Source organism: Euleptes europaea, chromosome 18 (genome assembly GCF_029931775.1).
Source record: "Euleptes europaea isolate rEulEur1 chromosome 18, rEulEur1.hap1, whole genome shotgun sequence".
NCBI lineage: Eukaryota > Metazoa > Chordata > Lepidosauria > Squamata > Sphaerodactylidae > Euleptes > Euleptes europaea.
The window spans coordinates 19788655-19807659 of NC_079329.1; the positions used below are offsets into that span (position 1 = coordinate 19788655).

The 19005-nt window shown below is 40.4% G+C and overlaps 3 protein-coding genes and 1 pseudogene across 3 annotated transcripts; 1 reads left to right on the top strand and 3 right to left on the bottom strand.

Annotated features, from left to right (window-relative positions):
* Window positions 1-3245: 3245 nt before the first annotated feature.
* On the bottom strand, window positions 3246-4202 carry LOC130490037 (olfactory receptor 11L1-like). Its single transcript, XM_056863833.1, has one exon. The coding sequence runs from the start codon at window positions 4200-4202 to the stop codon at window positions 3246-3248; it is 957 nt and encodes a 318-aa protein (XP_056719811.1).
* A 3422-nt stretch (window positions 4203-7624) lies between these two features.
* Window positions 7625-8581, bottom strand: LOC130490082 (olfactory receptor 11L1-like). The gene has a single exon (XM_056863879.1). The coding sequence runs from the start codon at window positions 8579-8581 to the stop codon at window positions 7625-7627; it is 957 nt and encodes a 318-aa protein (XP_056719857.1).
* Window positions 8582-13080: 4499 nt separating this feature from the next.
* Window positions 13081-14004, bottom strand: LOC130490197 (olfactory receptor 5A2-like). Its single transcript, XM_056864019.1, has one exon. The coding sequence runs from the start codon at window positions 14002-14004 to the stop codon at window positions 13081-13083; it is 924 nt and encodes a 307-aa protein (XP_056719997.1).
* Window positions 14005-17318: 3314 nt separating this feature from the next.
* On the top strand, window positions 17319-18097 carry LOC130490785 (olfactory receptor 11L1-like; annotated as a pseudogene).
* The last annotated feature ends 908 nt before the right edge of the window (window positions 18098-19005 follow it).

The following is a 19005-nucleotide window of genomic DNA, read 5'->3' on the forward strand; positions in this document are numbered from 1 at the left end:
TGTAGGTTTAGTAACTCTTTTTGAATCTGGCTGTGGATCAGATAGTGTTCAGAGACACAGAATGCCTGCTCTTATTATTTCCTTTTATATCTTCCTGAAAGCATTTGGCTGTAGACTATGCTTCTCCAATAGTCTATACCACAGTGGCTCTATATGGAACAACTGTACTAATGTTCAGCTTTCAGCATCTGTATACTTTGGTGTGCTCAAAGGGAATGGATTCCGTGGTCATCTTGAACACATGAAGCTGCCTTAAACCGAACCAGACCCTTGGTCCATCAAAGTCAGTATTGTCTACTCAGACCAGCAGCGGTTCTCCAGGGTCTCAGGTAGAGGTCTTTCACATCACCTACTTGCCTAGTCCCTTTAACTGGAGATGCCAGGAATTGAACCTGGGGCCTTCTGCATGCCAAACAGATGCTCTACCACTGAGCCACAGCCCCTCCCTCTTATTTCATGGCATCTGCTAATGCAGTCATGTGGATTTGCATAGTGCTGTTCTGTTTAATTCACACACACTTGTTTGGATCCAACCAGCTATTTCACTAATTTTCCTCTTTGTCCCATATGGTCCCAGCACACTTTTTTTGGATGCTCAAAGCAGACCCCGGCTCCCTTTTTCACCAGCAAAAAAAGCTGGCTGGATCCCACCCATTGAGTTAAACAGGATGTGCACTTTTTTAACACTAAAATTGTGGGTCTTGTTTTCATCAGATGCCCTGTCATTCTACATCTATGCAAAATGGCAAACAATGTCCTTATTCATTTCAAAGGACTATTTTTCTGCATTCTATCCATACTTGCTATCATGCCAAATATGCTAAATTCATTTAGATTTTGATAATCCTAGTCTTAGAATACTCCTTGTTAGATAGCTCCTCATATGGATTATATTGACCTACACTTAATTTATTAGACATTTCTTCATATAGTGTCATCAACTCTGTGTAATCTGCTACATAGCGTGCTTTGAGTCTCGGTGACAAAGGCAGACTAGAAATACAGCAAATAAATATATATAAAATGGGTTATGTGCATATGTCTACACACACATTTTCAGAATCATGGCATATATAGATTCAAGTTGTATAGCTCCTTCCTGTACATCTTCCAATTTGATCATTATTGTAGACTGAAGGGCTAAAAAGTGAAAATGCCAATCATCACATGAAAACTTAGTTGTGTTGAAGCCTCGACTCTTTTTTCCCTTACACAAATCTGAGTGGAAAAGATTAACTTACCATTAAACTGGTCTGGCTGTCTAGGATGTGGATTCTAATGTCCTGTTGATATCTGAATCCCAATCCTCAAGTAGTCAACATGAGGAGCGATACTAGAGGCTACAAAAATCACTCAGGACAGTCTGCATTGTTGCAAAATACATCACTCCTTACAGTCTTTATTCATCTTCAAACGAGCATAAACCCCTTCTGTGGTTATTAACTTTTTAATTTCCTGGTGGAAGTCAAAATCTCCCTAGATATTTATACACAGGAGAACAATAAAACTATTTCAAACACAAGAAAAACAATTCTTATTTAAGGGTGAAGGGAGGAATAAAAAATGTGGCTTCTATTTTATATTGTGTTGCGTTTTAGCAAGATAATTGGGCATGTTCCAATCCAAGTTACCTACCTGATGTGATGTGGACAGGACAGGTTCCAGGTTGGAGGTAGAGCTGAGCAAAATGCCAGGCACTGTTCTCCCCCAGAACCACCCGTGGTCATTCATATAGGTGTGTAGCAAATATATGGTATGACCTTCTCCATGGACTGCCAAGTTTTTACTGTGTATATCAAAAAAGTGGCCACCCCAAGCCACCATATTGTACCCTTGCAATTCAGATCAGTGTTGAAAGCACTTTATGTACATGTTGATGGCTTTCCCAAATGAAACTGGAAACCAAGGAGTGCATGTTACCTTGTATTTGTATCTGGGCTCATCCCAACACTATATCCAAGGTCCACATTAAAAGTCAAAGACGTCTGTAATTGGTAGGGACATAAGCACATAAGAAAAACCCTTAGGCCAAAAATCCATCTTGGCCAGCATGTTATTTCCAGCAGTGACCACCAAGAGGTCCTTGGATAGCCCCAAAATGGGTAATGGAATCCAAAGATTGACCCTATGGTTGCTCCCCCACCAATTTGTATTCAGGGGAATGTGACCCCTGAACATGGAGTTTTCCATTAGCCATCATTTACACTGTTTTCCATGCAAAAAAATTATAGTGGCTTGACCAAGGCCACTTTGCGCATGGGCAGCTTAGTTGAGACTTGAATCAGTGACCTTCTGGCTCACACCTTATTCTATTAAGGGCTTAACTTTAACTAGGAGCCCCTTTTCATTCATCTACATTTGTATTTTCCTCTTCCTCAAGGAGCTCAAGGCAGTGCATGTGGTTCTCTTCTCGGCCATTTGATCCTCGGAATAACCCCTGAGCAGTCGGTCAGTCTCAGAGAGGTCACACAGTGATTATCACAGCAGTGTGGGAATGTGAACCAAGGTCAACTGGTCTTAACCAGACATTTCCACTGCTACACCGAAAAGTCTTTGAGATCAAGTGGCCTGGAATACATAAACTCAGGTCCCCCTCCAGCTATAATACATCCTTAATTCTAACTGTTCGAGATCAAGGAAATCAATTGAAGCTAGTGAAGAGAAGATGGGTAGAAATATTGTAGAAAACTGAATGACAAAAAGCAAATATATTCAATAAACTGTCATTGTTTATTGCAATAAACATTGATATTGTTGTCTAGGACTTGGATTTAAAAAGCAAAAGTTACCATTAAAAATCTTCCCTCTTAAAACTGGAAGCAGACAAAGAACTGTTCAATTGTACGCTAAATGAATATTTTATTAAGCAAAATACATAATAATACAAAGGGTTTTTAAAAACTGCTTTGCCATTACAAAGCAAGCAAGCAAAAACAAATACTTTGTGGGAATAATTATATTTGAAAATGGGTTGGATCCAGCAAAGAATTTCACTATGCCACGTCCAATTCCCCTCATTATTGCTGCATCCATCCTAAAGGTCTTTGTCCATGCAGGTCCTATGATCTCCAGTACAACCTTTTTTCTTTTCTTTTCTTTTTGTGTGTGTGTGTGTGATAGAATGTGCTCCTCCTTTTTTACTAGTAAAAATGCTGGTTGGATCCAACCCACTCCATTGAAAAAGTTACCCTTAACAAAATAAGAGAGAAATTGGACTCCAAGTATGCAAACATATTCCTACAGACTTATATTCTTTCAAATGCACAAAACCTAGCTACAGCTTTTCTTAAAGCTTCCTTTACCTCCCTGTTTCTAAGGCTGTATATCAGAGGGTTGAACAAAGGGGTCAAGACTGTGTAGAAAAGGGAGAAGACCTTGTTGAGGTCTTGCAGGGCCTCTGTCTTTGGCAACATGTAAACAATTATTATGGTACCATAAAATAAAGACACCACAATGAGGTGAGAAGAGCAGGTGGAAAAGGCCTTTTTCCTCCCAGAGGTAGATGGGATTCTCACAATGGCAGATATGATGTAGCTGTATGATGTCAGGGTCAACAAAAATGGGGGGAGGGAACACACAGCAGCTAGAAAGAAAGTTAAAAGTTTAATGGTATGTGTGTCATTGCAGGAAAGCTTTAAGATAGGATTAAAATCACAAAAGAAATGGTGGATTTCAGTGGGACCACAGAAGGTTAGATAATGCATTAAATATATAGTTATGTTAATAGCCAATGAACCACTTACCCAAGATCCAGCTACTAGCTGGAGGCACACCTTACCATTCATAAGTACTCCATAAAGCAATGGCTTACATATTGCCACATATCTATCATAAGACATCGCTGCTAGGAGATAACATTCTGAAGCTGCCAAGAAACCAAAAAAGTAATATTGTGTCATGCAGCCCGTGACAGAAATGGTTCCTTGGCCCCCTTGAAACAGATTAGCCAGCATCAGAGGAAGTATATTGGAGCTGTACCAGGTCTCCAAACAGGACAGGTTGCCCAAGAAGAAGTACATGGGGGTGTGAAGGTGGTGGTCAACCACTACCAGCACCACAATGAGGATGTTCCCCACCATGGTCACAATGTAGATCACTAAGAAGAGCAAAAACAGAAGCCACTGCAGATCCCCAAGATCCTCAAAGCCCAGCAGAAGCAATTCAGTCACAGTTGTTTCATTTTCTTGTTCCGCTTTTCCCATGGTGGCAGCTCAAACCTGCAAAGGCCAAATAAACTGTGAAAATCAATGTACGTAAGGACCTGGCGCTGATGGAGAGGGTTGTAGACAGAGGAAGACAGAGTTTATGAAGTGCCATTGCTCAGAGGTAGATACTGTGGATTGGATCCAGCTCGCTCTTTCACTCATTCAACTATCCTCCATACTTCAGACCCCACCCACATAGCTTTTCTCCACACAGTCCTATGTTGGAGTAATATCTGTTCACAATATCCAGACAGTTTAACTACTCTCAATAATATGTTCTTGAAAGAACCACTGAACGAATGAAGGGTTTTGAATTTATAACCCACCTTTCATCCTCCCAAGGTGGCAATAACAGATTCAACTAGAATTTTAAAAAACACACACAATTTAAGGCACAAAAAGATGAAAACCTATATTAAATGTTTATGATAAAAACACTAAAAAACAGCAGCTCCATCCAAGCTCTTCCCCACAGTTGACTGAATATTTGTGAACCCTGATTAAAACACCATAGGAAATCCTCTCCCACCCAAAGTTGAAATACAATAAGTTTCCTTACTGTCCCTTCCTCACTGCATATTAAGAAGTGGTCACAGTGCTGGATTTCCTTACTTGCCTCCATGCTTCTGTTCCGGACACAGTCCCCTTCCTTTTTCTCATCTGGACCTCCATTCAGATGAGACCTCCATTCATCTGGACCTCCATTCAGCTTTGTTTCCACCTTATATCATTCATCTGGATGATTCTCTTGCCACCCCATGTTCTTCTCCCTTCCCACAGGAGAAGGCCACAGTCTCTTCTGAAGTGGCTTCTCTTGTAGACATTCTAGTGACAAATTTGTTTCTGAGGTAATACACAGCACTTATAAAGTGATAAACAGCAGTTATACCTTCTGGCTCCAGGGAATACCATACGAAGGAAAAGAACTTCAGATGATCTAAGAAGAAAGGAAAAGCCAATGGCAGGAAGCCTTTCTCCCTGCAATTAAATGAATTCATACTTGTTGTTGAAATGGGGGGGGGATGCACTAGATATGTGACCTGCTTTGTGTAAGAAAGCATACCACATCTAACAACATTTGTTTAATTGTGATACTTTTTAATTTGCTTTTCACACACAGATACAAGACAGGTTTCAACGTTGCATAACAATGAAACAAAACTGATAAAACCCCATGGAGTGCATCCAATCTGCTGGTCAAAAAAGGACAAAGGGGTCCCCTTTGACTGCCAAAAAACCAAAAGCCTTCTTTGATAAGGAGAGACAAAGTGAAAAAGCTGGTAGAATCCCCTTATACAGACACAGATGAATAGAGGATTGATGGTAAGCATTGCTCCCAAGAAAATAATTACAAACATAAGGAGGCCAGCAATAACTCTTGCTATTTTCACAGTGTCGTCAACCTGCTTTTCTGGTTCCATGGCATTATAGTTTATGGTCATACATACACAATTTTACAATGCACATCCTGACATATTCACAAACATTGTACAAGGTTACAAAGCCTTTTGTTCTGTGTGGCTTTATGTTAAAATAGGTGACCAATGAGGAAGGCCTACAAAAGGCCGAAACGCATCCGGTCAGATTTTGGTCATTTTATGTACTGACATCAACTGTTATGTGTTGGTAATATTTGTAACTATGGGCGAAAAGGCATGGTCGTTTTAGCCTCCTTTATTCCCTGTTTCAGCCAGGATTTAGCCAGGATTGAATGCACGTTCGGCAAAACGCATGCATTCAATCCTGGCTGAATCCTGGCTGAAAAAGGGAATAAAGGAGGCTAAAGTGACCATGCCTTTTCGCCCTATGTTTGTGCTTTTTAGGAAGCCTGTATTTTAGGCCCTGTGTTTTTAAATACAATTGTGTACAATATATAATAAAAATAGATATATTGGTTGTTATATTTGGTTTCCCCCTCCTACAAAGGGGACATGTAATTTCTGAGGAAGATGCGGCGGCGTCCATTCCTGTTGACTCGGCCACCCATGAGATGGCTTTGAGTTTTAATGTGGGCTTTGGAGATGGTGTTTTGAGGAGTAATGAGACAACAACAAAGTAACAACCACTCCTCAATAAGAGCCACAAACATGTAATGGAATCCAAAGATTCACCCTATGATTGCTTTCCCACCAATTTGTATTCAGACATATGTTATCTCTGACCACAGAGCTTTCATTTAACCCTCGTTTTGACTGTCTTCCATGCGGGGGGACTATAGTGGCTTGCCACAGGCCACTTTGCGCATGTACAACTTAGCTGAGACTTGAATCAGTGACCTTCTGGCTCACATCTTATTCTATTAAGTGCTTAACTTTAGCTAGGGGGCACCCTTTCATTGACCTAGATTTGTATCCTTCCCAAGGAGCTCAAGGCAGTGCACTTGGTTTTCTTCTCACCCATTTGCTCCTCACAATAACCTCTGAGAAGTAGATCAGTTTAAAATAGGTCACCCAGTGATTATCACAGCAGAATAGGAATGTGAACCAGTCATCTGCTTTTACTTGGACATTTATACTGCTTCACCAAAAAGTCTTCAAGAACAAGTTGCCTGGAATACACAAACTCAGGCACCCATACCTATTCTAAGGTATATTGATTTTGACAGAAGGGTTAAACATCCTTAATTCTAACTGTTTGAAACAACTGAAATCAACTGAAGGTAAGAGAAGACAGGTAAACATATTGTAGAAAAACTGGAGATAGAAAGCAAATGTATCCAACACCTTTTTTCGTTGTTGATTACAATAAGCACTGACACTTTTGTCTAGGACTTGAGTTTAAAAACCAGAAGTTATAATAAATAAATTCTCCCCTCTCAAAATATTATTTTCAACACAAAACTGGAGGAAGACAAAAAAAAACCCCTCTTCATCCGTAAGTCAAATGAAAAATGTATGAAGCAAATACATTACAGTAAAAAGCTGATCTGCCGTTACAAAGCAAGCAAGCCAAAACAAATATATTGAGGGAATAAGTATATTAAAAACTAATGGTTTGGATCCAGCCAAAGATTTCACTATGTCTTGCCCAATTTCCCTCATTATTACAGTCTTCATCCACGGGAATGCCCCCAGTCTTCAACCATGCTGGTCCTATGATCCCCCGGTACAGCCTTTTTTGGTGATGGAATGCCCTCCTCCTTTTCTACTAGTAAAAAAGTTGTTTAGATTCAACCTACTCAAATGAAAAGGTTACCCTTAACAGAATAATAGAGAAATTGGACTATAAGTATGCAAACACACTCCTTCAGACTTAGAGTGCTGCTTTCACACATCCTGAATAATGCACTTTCAATCAACTTTCAGTGCACTTTAACAATTGTTTGCAAGTGGATTTTGTCACTTAACACAGTAAAATCCAGCTGCAGAGTGCATTGAAAGTGGATTGAAAATGCATTATTTGGCATGTGTGAAAGCACCCTATATTCTTTCAAATGCACAAAACCTAGCTACAGCTTTTCTGAAAGCTACCTTTACCTCCCTGTTTCTCAGGCTGTATATCAAGGGGTTGAACAAAGGGGTCAGGATTGTGTAGAAAAGAGAGAAGACTTTGTTGAAGTCTTGCAGGGCCTCTGTCTCAGGAAACATGTAAACCAGTATTATGGTCCCATAGAAAATGGACACCACAATGAGGTGAGAAGAGCAGGTCGAAAAGGCCTTCTGTCTCCCAGAGGTGGATGGGATTCTCACTATGGCAGATATGATGTAGCCATATGATGTCAGGGTCAACAAACATGGGAGGAGGGAGAACAGAACAGTTAGGAAGAACGATAAAAGTTTAATGGTATGTGTGTCACTGCAAGAAAGATTTAAGAATGGATTAAAATCACAAAAGAAATGGTTGATTTCAGTGGGACCACAGAAAGTCAGTTGGTGCAGTAAATATATAGTTATGTTAGTAGCCAAGGAACCGCACACCCAAGATCCAGCTACTAGCTGGAGGCACACCTTACCATTCATAAGTACCATATAAAGTAAAGGTTTACATATTGCCAGATACCTATCGTAAGACATCACTGCTAGGAGATAAAATTCGGAAACTGCCAAGAAACCAAAAAAGTAATACTGTGTCAGGCAACCAGTGACAGAAATGGTTCCTTGACCCCCATGAAACAGATTAGCCAGCATCACCGGAAGGATAGTGGAGCTGTAGCAGATCTCCAGACAGGACAAGTTCACCAAGAAGAAGTACATGGGCGTGTGAAGGTGGTAGTCAACCACTACCAGCACCACAATGAGGATGTTCCCCACCATGGTCACAATGTAGATCACTAAGAAGAGCAGAAACAGAAGCCACTGCAGATCCCCAAGATCCCCAAAGCCCAGCAGAAGGAATTCTGTGACAGTTGTTTCATTTTCTTCTTCTGCTTTTCCCATGGTGGCAGCTCAAACCTGCAAAGGCCAAATAAAATTGCCCTTTAGTGTGGTAAAAAACACTTTATGTAAAGATCTGGCACTGAAGGAGAGGGTGGCAGATAAAGGATTACAGATGTTAGGAAGTACCATAGCACAATCTTAGACATTGTGGATTGGATCAAGTTCGCTTTTTCACTCAGCCTCATTTCATTATCCTGCGTACTTCAGACCCTAACCCACACAGTTTTTATTCATGCACACCCTATGAACCCAAGGCAGACTTGGCCCTTTTTGGGCCTCAAATGCCCCTTTTGGGCAAATCTTTTATGCCAGCAAAGAACCTGCTTGGATCCAACCCTGTGGCATTTATGCAGATGATCATCAGGCAGCAAATGCTGAAAAGGAACACCAACAAAAAGGGAACTCAACCAGAGTACTGATTCCAAACTGAAGAGTTGGAGCTGAAAAATGCTAAAATATATAAATTTTAATAAGGTGCACATTCAAGTTAAAAACATAAGGCCTCTAGCATAGGCAAGACTTTCACATTCAATGTATACAAACATGAACACCTGCGATGGACAATCTTACATTGACCAAAGTAGGATACAAAAAAGGACCAAATGCCTGCCACAGCTGCTGGCGAAATGTCAGGAAAGAAAATACCAAGACCACGGTTACACAGCCCGGATAACCTACAAGAACCAATGAACTCTGACCATGAAAGCCTTCGACAATATGCTGAAAAGGACCTTTCTCTGTTCTAACTGGTTCTTATTTCTGTGTTCAATCCATAACTAGTAACACATGTCCTGGGATTTGCTGGGGGATTGCTAGTTATCTCCACCAAGTGTTTCTGAATAATCAGGATGTGGAAATGTTGGCAATACTTGTTCAAAACGTCCAGGTTAGCCAACCATGATAATGTATTCTTAAATGAACCCTAGAATGAATGAAGGATTCTGAATTTATATTCCACCTTTCATTCTAAATTCCCAAGGAGGCAAATAACAGACTAAACAACAATTTAAAAAAACACACAACTTAAGACACAAAAGGTGAAAACGTATCACACGTTTATGATAAAAGCGCTAAAAAATAGCAACTTCATCCAATCACGCTCCCAGAGTTGACTGAATATTTGTGAACCTTGCTGTGGTTAAAACTCCATGGGAAATCCTCTCATGCCCAGCTTTGAAAGAAAATAAGTCTCCTTACTGTCCCTTCCTGGTTACTCACTGCATATTAAGAAGTGGTCACAGTGCTGGATTTCCTTACTTGCCTCCATGCTTCTGTTCCGGACACAGTCCCCTTCTTTTTTTCTCATCAGGACCTCCATTCTTCCTGGTAGTGTGTTCTCGTTTCAGCTGTGTTTCCACCTTATATAAGTCATCTGGATGATTCTCTCACCACTCCATTTTTTCCCTCCCTTCCCACAGGAAAAAAGATCACAGTCTGATTTGAAGTGGCTTCTCTAGTACACATTCTAGTGATACGTTTGGGTTTTGAGGTAATGCAAAGCAATTATAAGATGATAAACAACAGTTATACCTTCTGGCTCCAGGGAATATCATACGAAGGAGAGGCAAATACAAGATAACAACCCCTCCTTAATAAGAGCCACAAACAGATAATGGAATCCAAAGATTCACCCTATGATTGCTTTCCCACCAATTTGTATTCAGAAGTCTGTAGCCATGTTGATTTATAGCAGTAGAAAAAAGCGAGAATCCTGTCAAAGACTAATGAAATTTCTGGCAGGGTATGAGGTTTCGCTCATACCCTACCAGAGATTTTGTTAGTCTTTAAGGTTCTACTGGACTCTTGCTTTTTTCTACAGTAGGTCAGTTTGAGAGCGGTCACCCAGTGATTATCCCAGCAGAGTGGGAATGTGAAGCCAGGCCTGCTGGTCTAAATGGGACATTTCTACTGCTACACTGAAAAGTCTTTAACAGCATGTATCATAGAATACACAAACTCACATCCCCCTCAACTTATAATATATATAGTTCAATGTCCCTTGATTTTGATGGAGGGGTGAAACATCCTTAACTCTAACTTTCTGTAACAACTGAAATCAACTGAAGTTAGCTAAGAGAAGACTGGTAAAAATGTTGTAGAAAAACTGTTGACAAAAATGTATCCAATAACCTTTTATTTTATTACAATAGGCATTGTCACTAGGACTTAGAATGAAAAAGCAAAAGTTACAATGGAAAAATTCTCCCCTCTTGGCCAGCTCAATTCATTACATATCATGACCTTTTAAAGTGGGATCACAATAAATGTTTGTTAAAAGATTATGATGAAGTCAAGGACCATTTGACCTGGTTTCAATATCATCAGATAAATTCTGTCTTTACTCAGGATTTGAAAACAGGATTTCTTAAAAATAAATCAACCTTTCAAAAACTCTTACTGGATACAAATGATCATCTAATATCCAAAATGTACAAGTTATTGCTAGAACTTTATTGTGAACAAGACCAAATAAAACCCACTATGATTAGCTGTGCACAGATGCTAGGCCATGATATACTATTGAATAAATGGGAAAGACTTTGGTCACGAGACATGAAACTCATACTTTCTCAATCACTAAGGGAAAATATCTACAAAATGATATATAGATGGTATCTAGCACCTAAAAAACTGGCAAAGACCTACAAATCAATGTCCCCGAAGTGCTGGAAGTATAACAATGAAATAGGTTCATTTCATCATATGTGGTGGACTTGTGATAAAGCAAAAAACGTTTGGGACATGATCTACAATGAAATAAGGTTAATTATACAAAATAATGTACCTAAAACACCTGAGGTGATGTTACTAAGCATGATACCTGACTCTATTTTAACTCAGAGATCATTTTTTATATATGCCACCACAGCTGCAAGATTAATTTATTCAGCTAAATGGAAGACAATGGAAATTCCAGACAAAAGAGACTGGATACAAAAGATGTTAGAAATGGTGGAAATGGCAAAACTTACCGCATTGATAAATCAAAAAGACAATGCACAATTTATGGGTGAATGGGAGGCATGGAGGGTTTACTGTGAAACTGAAATTCAAATGGGGAAACTTAAAGGTTACTCATTGATCTAATCCACTTTCTAAAGATATTGTTGTAAAAAAATGATGCATTAATTCTGTTTTTTAGTTTTAAATAACTTCTTTATTACTACGTATAAATTTAATAATCAAAATTCTTAATTGATATATTGGGTTTAAAAGAATGAAATAAGCATCTCTGGTTTGAATACATTGTAATTATAGTGGAACTGATATTGAACAAAGAAACTATATTTAAATATACAAAACAATATTAGGATTAGAATTTTAATACAAAAGAGCAAATAGATTTATAAAAAGATGGAGGGAGATGAAGGGGAAGTTTTTACTCTTTATTTAATAACAAGGATGTATTTTCAACAATAACACACTGGTTTTTTTTCTTTTTTATTGATAAACTGTATAAATTGTTAAAATGTTTGATTATAATATTGTGGAAAATAATAAAAATTGTTTTTTTTTTAAAAAAGAAAAATTCTCCCCTCTCGAAATATAAATTTCAACACAGAACCAGAAGCAGACAAAGAACCTTTTGGCCTATAGGTTAAATGAATCATTTACGAAGCAAAATATATTACAGGGCAAAGCTGATTCTCCATTACAAAGCAAGCAAACAAAAACAAATACTTCGTGGGAATACATCGGGCGGGGTAGCCGCGTTAGTCTGTCTGTAGCATTAGAAAAGAGCAAACGTCCAGGAGCACCTTAAAGAGTGACAAAATCTTCGGCAGGGTATGAGCTTTCGTGAGTCACAGCTCGCTTCTTCAGACAAAGCTAGAATGTGAGTCCATCTATTCATAAGTAGAGAAGAGTGAATTCAGACACCCAATGGCAATAGCATGTTAATGTCAATAGCAGATAAATGACATTAGCAGGTGTGATTGGATTAGGTGTGATATGCAGAAGGATAGCAGGCGTGGAGAAATCAGCATTGGTAATGAGACAGGAATCACAGGCCTCTATTCAGTCCAGGAGAATGCATTGTCTTGAGCTTCATTGTTAGTTGCAATTCAGCAGTCTCTGTTTCTAATCTCCCTTTAAAATCCCTTTGTAAGGGAACTGCTACTGTTAAATCAGCAACTGAATGTCCTGGAAGGTTAAAATGTTCCCTCAATGGTTTTTGAAATGTTGTGATTTCTGATGTCAGACTTATTTGTGGGAATAATATTTTTTTTAATTATTGTGTTGGATCTAGCCAAGGATTTCACTATGCCCTGCCCTATTGCCCTCTTTATTACAGTCTCCATCCCACAGGTCTTTGCCATACAGGACCTATACAGGTCCTACCGTATACAGGTCCAGTACAGCCTTTTTTTGTGATGGAATGCCCTCCTCTTTTTTTACTTGAAAAACTGGTTGGATCCAACCCACTCCAATGAAAAGGTTATCCTTAACAGAATAAGAGAGAAACTGGACTCTACGTTTGCAAACACACTCCTAAAGTCTTATATAATTTCAAATGCACAAAACTTAGCTACAGCCTTTCTGAAAGCTACTTTTACCTTCCTGTTTCTAAGACTGTATATCAAGGGGTTGAACAAAGGGGTCAGGATTGTGTAGAAAAGAGAGATGATTTTGTTGAGGTCTTGCAGGGCCTCTGCCTCAGGCAACATGTAAACAATCATTATGGTGCCATAGAAAATGGATACCACAATGAGGTGAGAAGAGCAGGTCGAAAAGGCCTTTTGCCTCCCAGAGGTAGATGAGATTCTCACAATGGCAGATATGATATAGCCATATGATGTCAGGGTCATCAAAAATGGGAGGAGGGAAAACAGAGCAGTTAGGAAAACAGATACAAGTTTAATGGTATGTGTATCACTGCAAGATAGCTTTACAATTGGATTAAAATCACAAAAGAAATGGTTGATTTTAGTGGGACCACAGAAGATGAGTTGGTGCAGTAAATATATAGCTATGTTAGTAGCCAAGGAACCAGTTGCCCAAGATCCAGCTACTATCTGGAGGCACACCTTACCATTCATAAGTACCGTATAAAGCAATGGCTTACATATCGCTACATATCTATCATAAGACATCGCTGCAAGAAGATTACATTCTGAAATTACCAAGAAACCAAAAAAGTTATATTGTGTTATGAAGCCCGTGACAGAAATGCTCCCTTGGCCCCCATGAAACAGATTAGCCAGCATCATAGGAAGGATAGTGGAGCTGTAGCAGGTTTCCAAGCAGGACAAGTTTCCCAAGAAGAAGTACATGGGTATGTGAAGGTGGTAGTCAACCACCACCAGCAACACAATGAGGATGTTCCCCACCATGGTCGCAATATAGATCATTAAGAAGAGCAAAAACAGAAGCCACTGCTGATCCCCAAGATCCTCAAAGCCTAGCAGAAGGAATTCAGTCATATTTTATGAGGAAAATGTGGTGCAAAGGAACAGAAAATACCATGCAAGTAAAAGTCACAGCCTCAATTTACACAAGGGAGAAAGGCACTCAAAGCAATAGTTTAGAGCATGAAAACAACAGAAATTGTCTGCAGTTCTAACAATGATCTCTGCAACTCATATGTACTGCCAAAGCATAATTTGTATACTATGGGATGGTATATTGGGTTGGGTCCAGAATAAATAAGGAGAGGTGTCATTTCCACCCAGCCTCCCTTTCTGTGGCAGATAACCAGTTTGCCCCCCATATCATTCTTGACTCTTTAAAACTACACCAAATTGGCTCTCACCACACTACACCACACTGGCTCTCCCCAGACTGTACACAAAATCATTTAAAAATATTGTTTAAAATTACATTCAGGCTATGTGTATAAAGGGTATAGAAAACATATAGAAAACATAAATGAATTTTGTGTTTAGACTTGGGTCCCATCCTCAAGATACCTCATTATGTATATGCAGATATTTCAAAATACAGAAAGATCTGAAATACAGACCACTTCGGGTCCCAAGCAGTCTGGATAAGGGATACTCAGCCTGTGTGCATTTTTTAGCATAGAGATTTACAGTGGTTAGAGTGTCAGATTAGGATCTGGGAGGTAAGGTAAAGGTAAAGGTCCCCTGTGCAAGCACCGGGTCATTCCTGACCCATGGGGTGACATCACATCCCGACGTTTACTTTGTTTACGAGGTGGTTTGCCAGTGCCTTCCCCAGTCATCTTCCCTTTACCCCCAGCAAGCTGGGTACTCATTTTACCAACCTCGGAAGGCTGGAAGGCTGAGTCAACCTTGAGCCGGCTACCTGATGGATTTGAACCTGGGAGACCCAGGTTCAAATCCATACTCTGTTATGGAACTTTGGTGGGTGACCTAAGGTCAGTGGTTCTCTCTCGAGAGAGAAGGCTACCTTGCAAGGTTTCCTGCCACTGGGGAAGGAAAGGAAGCTATCAGTGACTAATTACATAAACATATTTGTGTATCAGGAAATCAGCATTGTACACTATAAGATAAATGCATCACATATATTATATTATGGATGAATATAGTATGAATTATGCATTGTATGTATTAATTCCATGCACAGCATGCAAAAATAATATTTAAAAACCATACAAATGCATACACTATCCGCAAAGCCAATAAAAACATTGACAAAAATATAAAGAAATATAAAAAGAAGCAAAGGGCCATTGTTTTGTCTATGTGTGTAAAGTGACGTCAAGTCGCAGCCAACTTAAGGCGGCCCCTTATGGGGTTTTCAAGGCAAGAGACTAACAGAGGTGGTTTGCCAGTGCCTTTCTCTGCGTAGCAACCCTGGTATTCCTTGGTGGTCTTCCATCCAAATACCTACTAGGGCCGGCCCTGCTTAGCTTCTGAGATCTGATGAGATCAAGCTATACTTTGCTGCCTTCCCTCCCAAAGGGCCATTTACCCACCCTTGTTTAGAACTTCTGCCCCTCTCACCAAAAGTGCTATCTCCCTTCACAATTACATAGTCTATAGGGAAACCTAGCCTTTTCTAACAAACTCATTAAAGAGCCTGCGTGCTACATAAATAGTGTATCTTGGAAAATGCAAACATACATCTTCCATAATTGTTTACAACAACACCTATACCTATATAAGTTCAACACCTATACCATAATTGTTTACAACAACACCTATACCTATATCAGTTCAACACCTATACCAACTGGAACGAGGAAATCACGGTCATCTGTGCATTGGGACATACATGTCGTTTGTGCGGAAATAAATAATGATATCCAGTCAGTTGTCTTTCATGGCCTCAGGTAAGCCACATTTCTATAATTGTCCCCGAGTGATGTCTGGCAGCCATGCTAACATCAACAGTGTCCCAGTTATTAACAAGGATAGGGAATGTTTTAGCTTATGCGCTTGACGGATGGGAGTGTGTGAGCTCTTCACGCTGCATCTCGAAACAAGACTGCAACTCAGATTCAAAAGCATCTTCAAGGCCAGCATGCTTTATGCACTTGAGATTTTATTGCCCTTTTTAAAATGGTTTTGCTGGACAGTCTGCTAAGTATCCCTTTTTTCAGACCAGCTATGTCCCTGCCTTCTTCAGGCAGTGGTCTCCTTGGTGCATATCCTTTTGCAATGCCCTTATGTGTCCCAACTTAGGCTAAAATGGATTATGCCATGTTTTAATAAATGGTCCGTGTTTTCTCGAGCAACTTTAGAGCAAAAGGTTCAATTCCTGTTAGAGGACTGACCCTCAATGTACTTATTTTATTGTTTGCTTTTTAGAAGCTTCAGAGAAGAGTCAAAGGGAGTAGTTTTTAGATATGTGTCTTATTTAAGTTTTTATGGTTTTATTTTCAAAACCTCAGCCTAAGAACAGTGGGTCTGAGTAGTGATTTAACATGCAGCCCTTAGTCTAATGTGCTACCTAAAAAGATCCATTCCAAGGAATTCGATTTTAGAATTCACTAATATGCTCATACTTGGCAGAGGGTAAGTTTATCAATGGCTGTTCATCATGATGGCTAAAATGGATCCTCAGGGTTCATTGGCAGTCGACCTCTGAAAAGTTGCAGGGAACAACTACAGGACAATGGCTGCTTTTACATCCAGCCAGCTTTCCTGTTCCCTGGGTTGGATGGCCCCAGGCTAGCCTGATCTGAAATAAATGTAGTTTTCTTTGATTTCTTCAATATACTGTAAAATGTTTTCACTATCTGGATAATCTACCTTTCTGGCCAGCGTGGTGTGGTGGTTAGGGGCGGTGGATAATCTGGAGAACCGGGTTTGATTTCCCACTCCTCCACATGAGTGGCTGACTTTAATCTGGTGAGCTGGGTTGGTTTCCCCCCACTCCTAAACATGAAGGCCACCGGGTGACCCTGGGCTAGTCACAGTTCTCTCACTTCTCTCAGCATTCTCTTGGCCCCACCTACCTCACAAGGTGTCTGTTGTGGGGAGGGGAAGGGAAGGAGATTGTAAGCCTATTTGATTCTCCTTTAAAAAAGGTAGAGAAAACCGCATATAAATACCAATTCTCCTCCTCCTCCTAACCAGAAACATTTGTGAGAGTTTGAATAATTCACATGCCTCCCCTCTGTCTTTGCAACGTTCATTTGATTGCATTCATTTAAACAGTTTCCTGTTTTGTTTGATCACCCGCAGATGCAATCCAAGATAGCACCCAGCGCGGAAACCAAACGATCATCGGACATTTCCTTCTCCTCGGATTCGGAGCACTCCAAGATCTGCAGCTATTTCTTTTTCTCATTTTTCTAGTTATCTACATGGTAACTGTGGCTGGGAACATTCTCATCTTGGGGCTCATTTTGGCTGACCGGCACCTTCACACTCCCATGTACTTCTTCCTGGGAAACCTGTCCTGTTTAGAGACTTGCTACAGTTCAACCATTCTGCCAAGAATGCTGGTGAGCCTCTTATCTGGGGACAGATCCATTTCTGTTAGGGGATGCCTTCTTCAATTCTGGTGGTTTGCTTTTTTAGTAGCGTCAGAATGTTATCTCCTGGCAGCGATGTCTTATGATCGGTATCTTGCGGTCTGCAAACCACTGCACTATGCATCTCTTATGAACCGTTGTCTCTGTGCCCAGTTAGCAATGGCATCTTGGCTCAGTGGGGTTTTTTCGGTAACCACGATGACGGTGATCATGTCACAGCTCAGCTTCTGCTTCCCCAATGAAATCGACCATTTCTTTTGTGATTTCATGCCTTTGATACAACACTTGTGTAGAGGGGCCCATATTCTCATAATATTTGGTTCCGTCTTCACCGCGGTGTGGACATTTCCCCCATTCCTCCTTACTCTCGCCTCTTATGTTTACATCATCACCACCATTTTGAGAATCCCATCTGCCAGCAAAAGAAGTAAGGCCTTTTCCACTTGCTCCTCTCACCTCACGGTAGTTACTCTATTTTATGGGACGTTAATTGTGGTGTATATGCTTCCAAGCACTGAGGCGCTGAGCAGGCTGAACAAAATCTTCTCTCTGTTCTACACAGTCTTGACACCTCTAGTCAACCCTCTCATATATACCCTGAGAAATAAAGAGGTCAGCAAATCCTTAAGAAGAGTCATCGGTAAATGTTCGCTGACTCAAAATTTGGCAATGCTTCCTCATTAAGTGACCCAGGATGCAAAACACTTTGCTGGGGCTCAGTGAAAAAGCATCTGCTTGGCACGCAGAAGGTCTTCGATTCAATCCCCAGCATTTCCAGTTCAAAGTATCAGTGATGTGAAAGACATCAAGCTGCCTTATACTGAATCTGACTCTTGGTCCATCAAAGTCAGTACTGTCAACTCAGACCAGCAGCGGCTCTCCAGGGTCTCAGGCAGGGGTCTTTCACATCACGTACTTGACTAGTCCCTTTAACTGGAGATGCCTGGGATTGAACCTGGGACCTTCTGCGTGCCATGCTCTATCACTGAGCCACAGACCTCTTCCTGAGACCCTGGAGAGCTGTTTCCAGTCACAGTAGACTGCCCTTGAGAGACCAACGGTTTCACTCAGTATAAGGCAGCTTCATGTGTTCATGTGTGTGTACTTTGCTGGTAATATACCCCCCTGAATAAAATGGCATTTACTTCCAAGTAGACCCACTTAGGATTGCTCCCTCAGACACCATCCCAGACATCTTTCGAGTTTGTACAAGAAGACAATGAATGCTGTGATATAGCATGGTCCTGGGAATTGAGATTGTCTATTAACCCACCCCCCTGCAAAAAAAAAAATCAACGCTCAAATGTTTGCATAATTTAATCAACCGATGTTCATTATTTCTACTTGGGGGGGGGTGGATGTTCCCTGTTCCTTTGTGGCTCATCCTGGCTCCCCATATTTTCTGTGTTTTTAGTATGTGTGAAGAATTCCTAGAGTGACTGGTTTCTTTTGTGGTAGAACGAGAAAGGAGCAAGAGTTCAGTAGCACCTTAAGTAGCTGGAGAGCCAGCACGGTG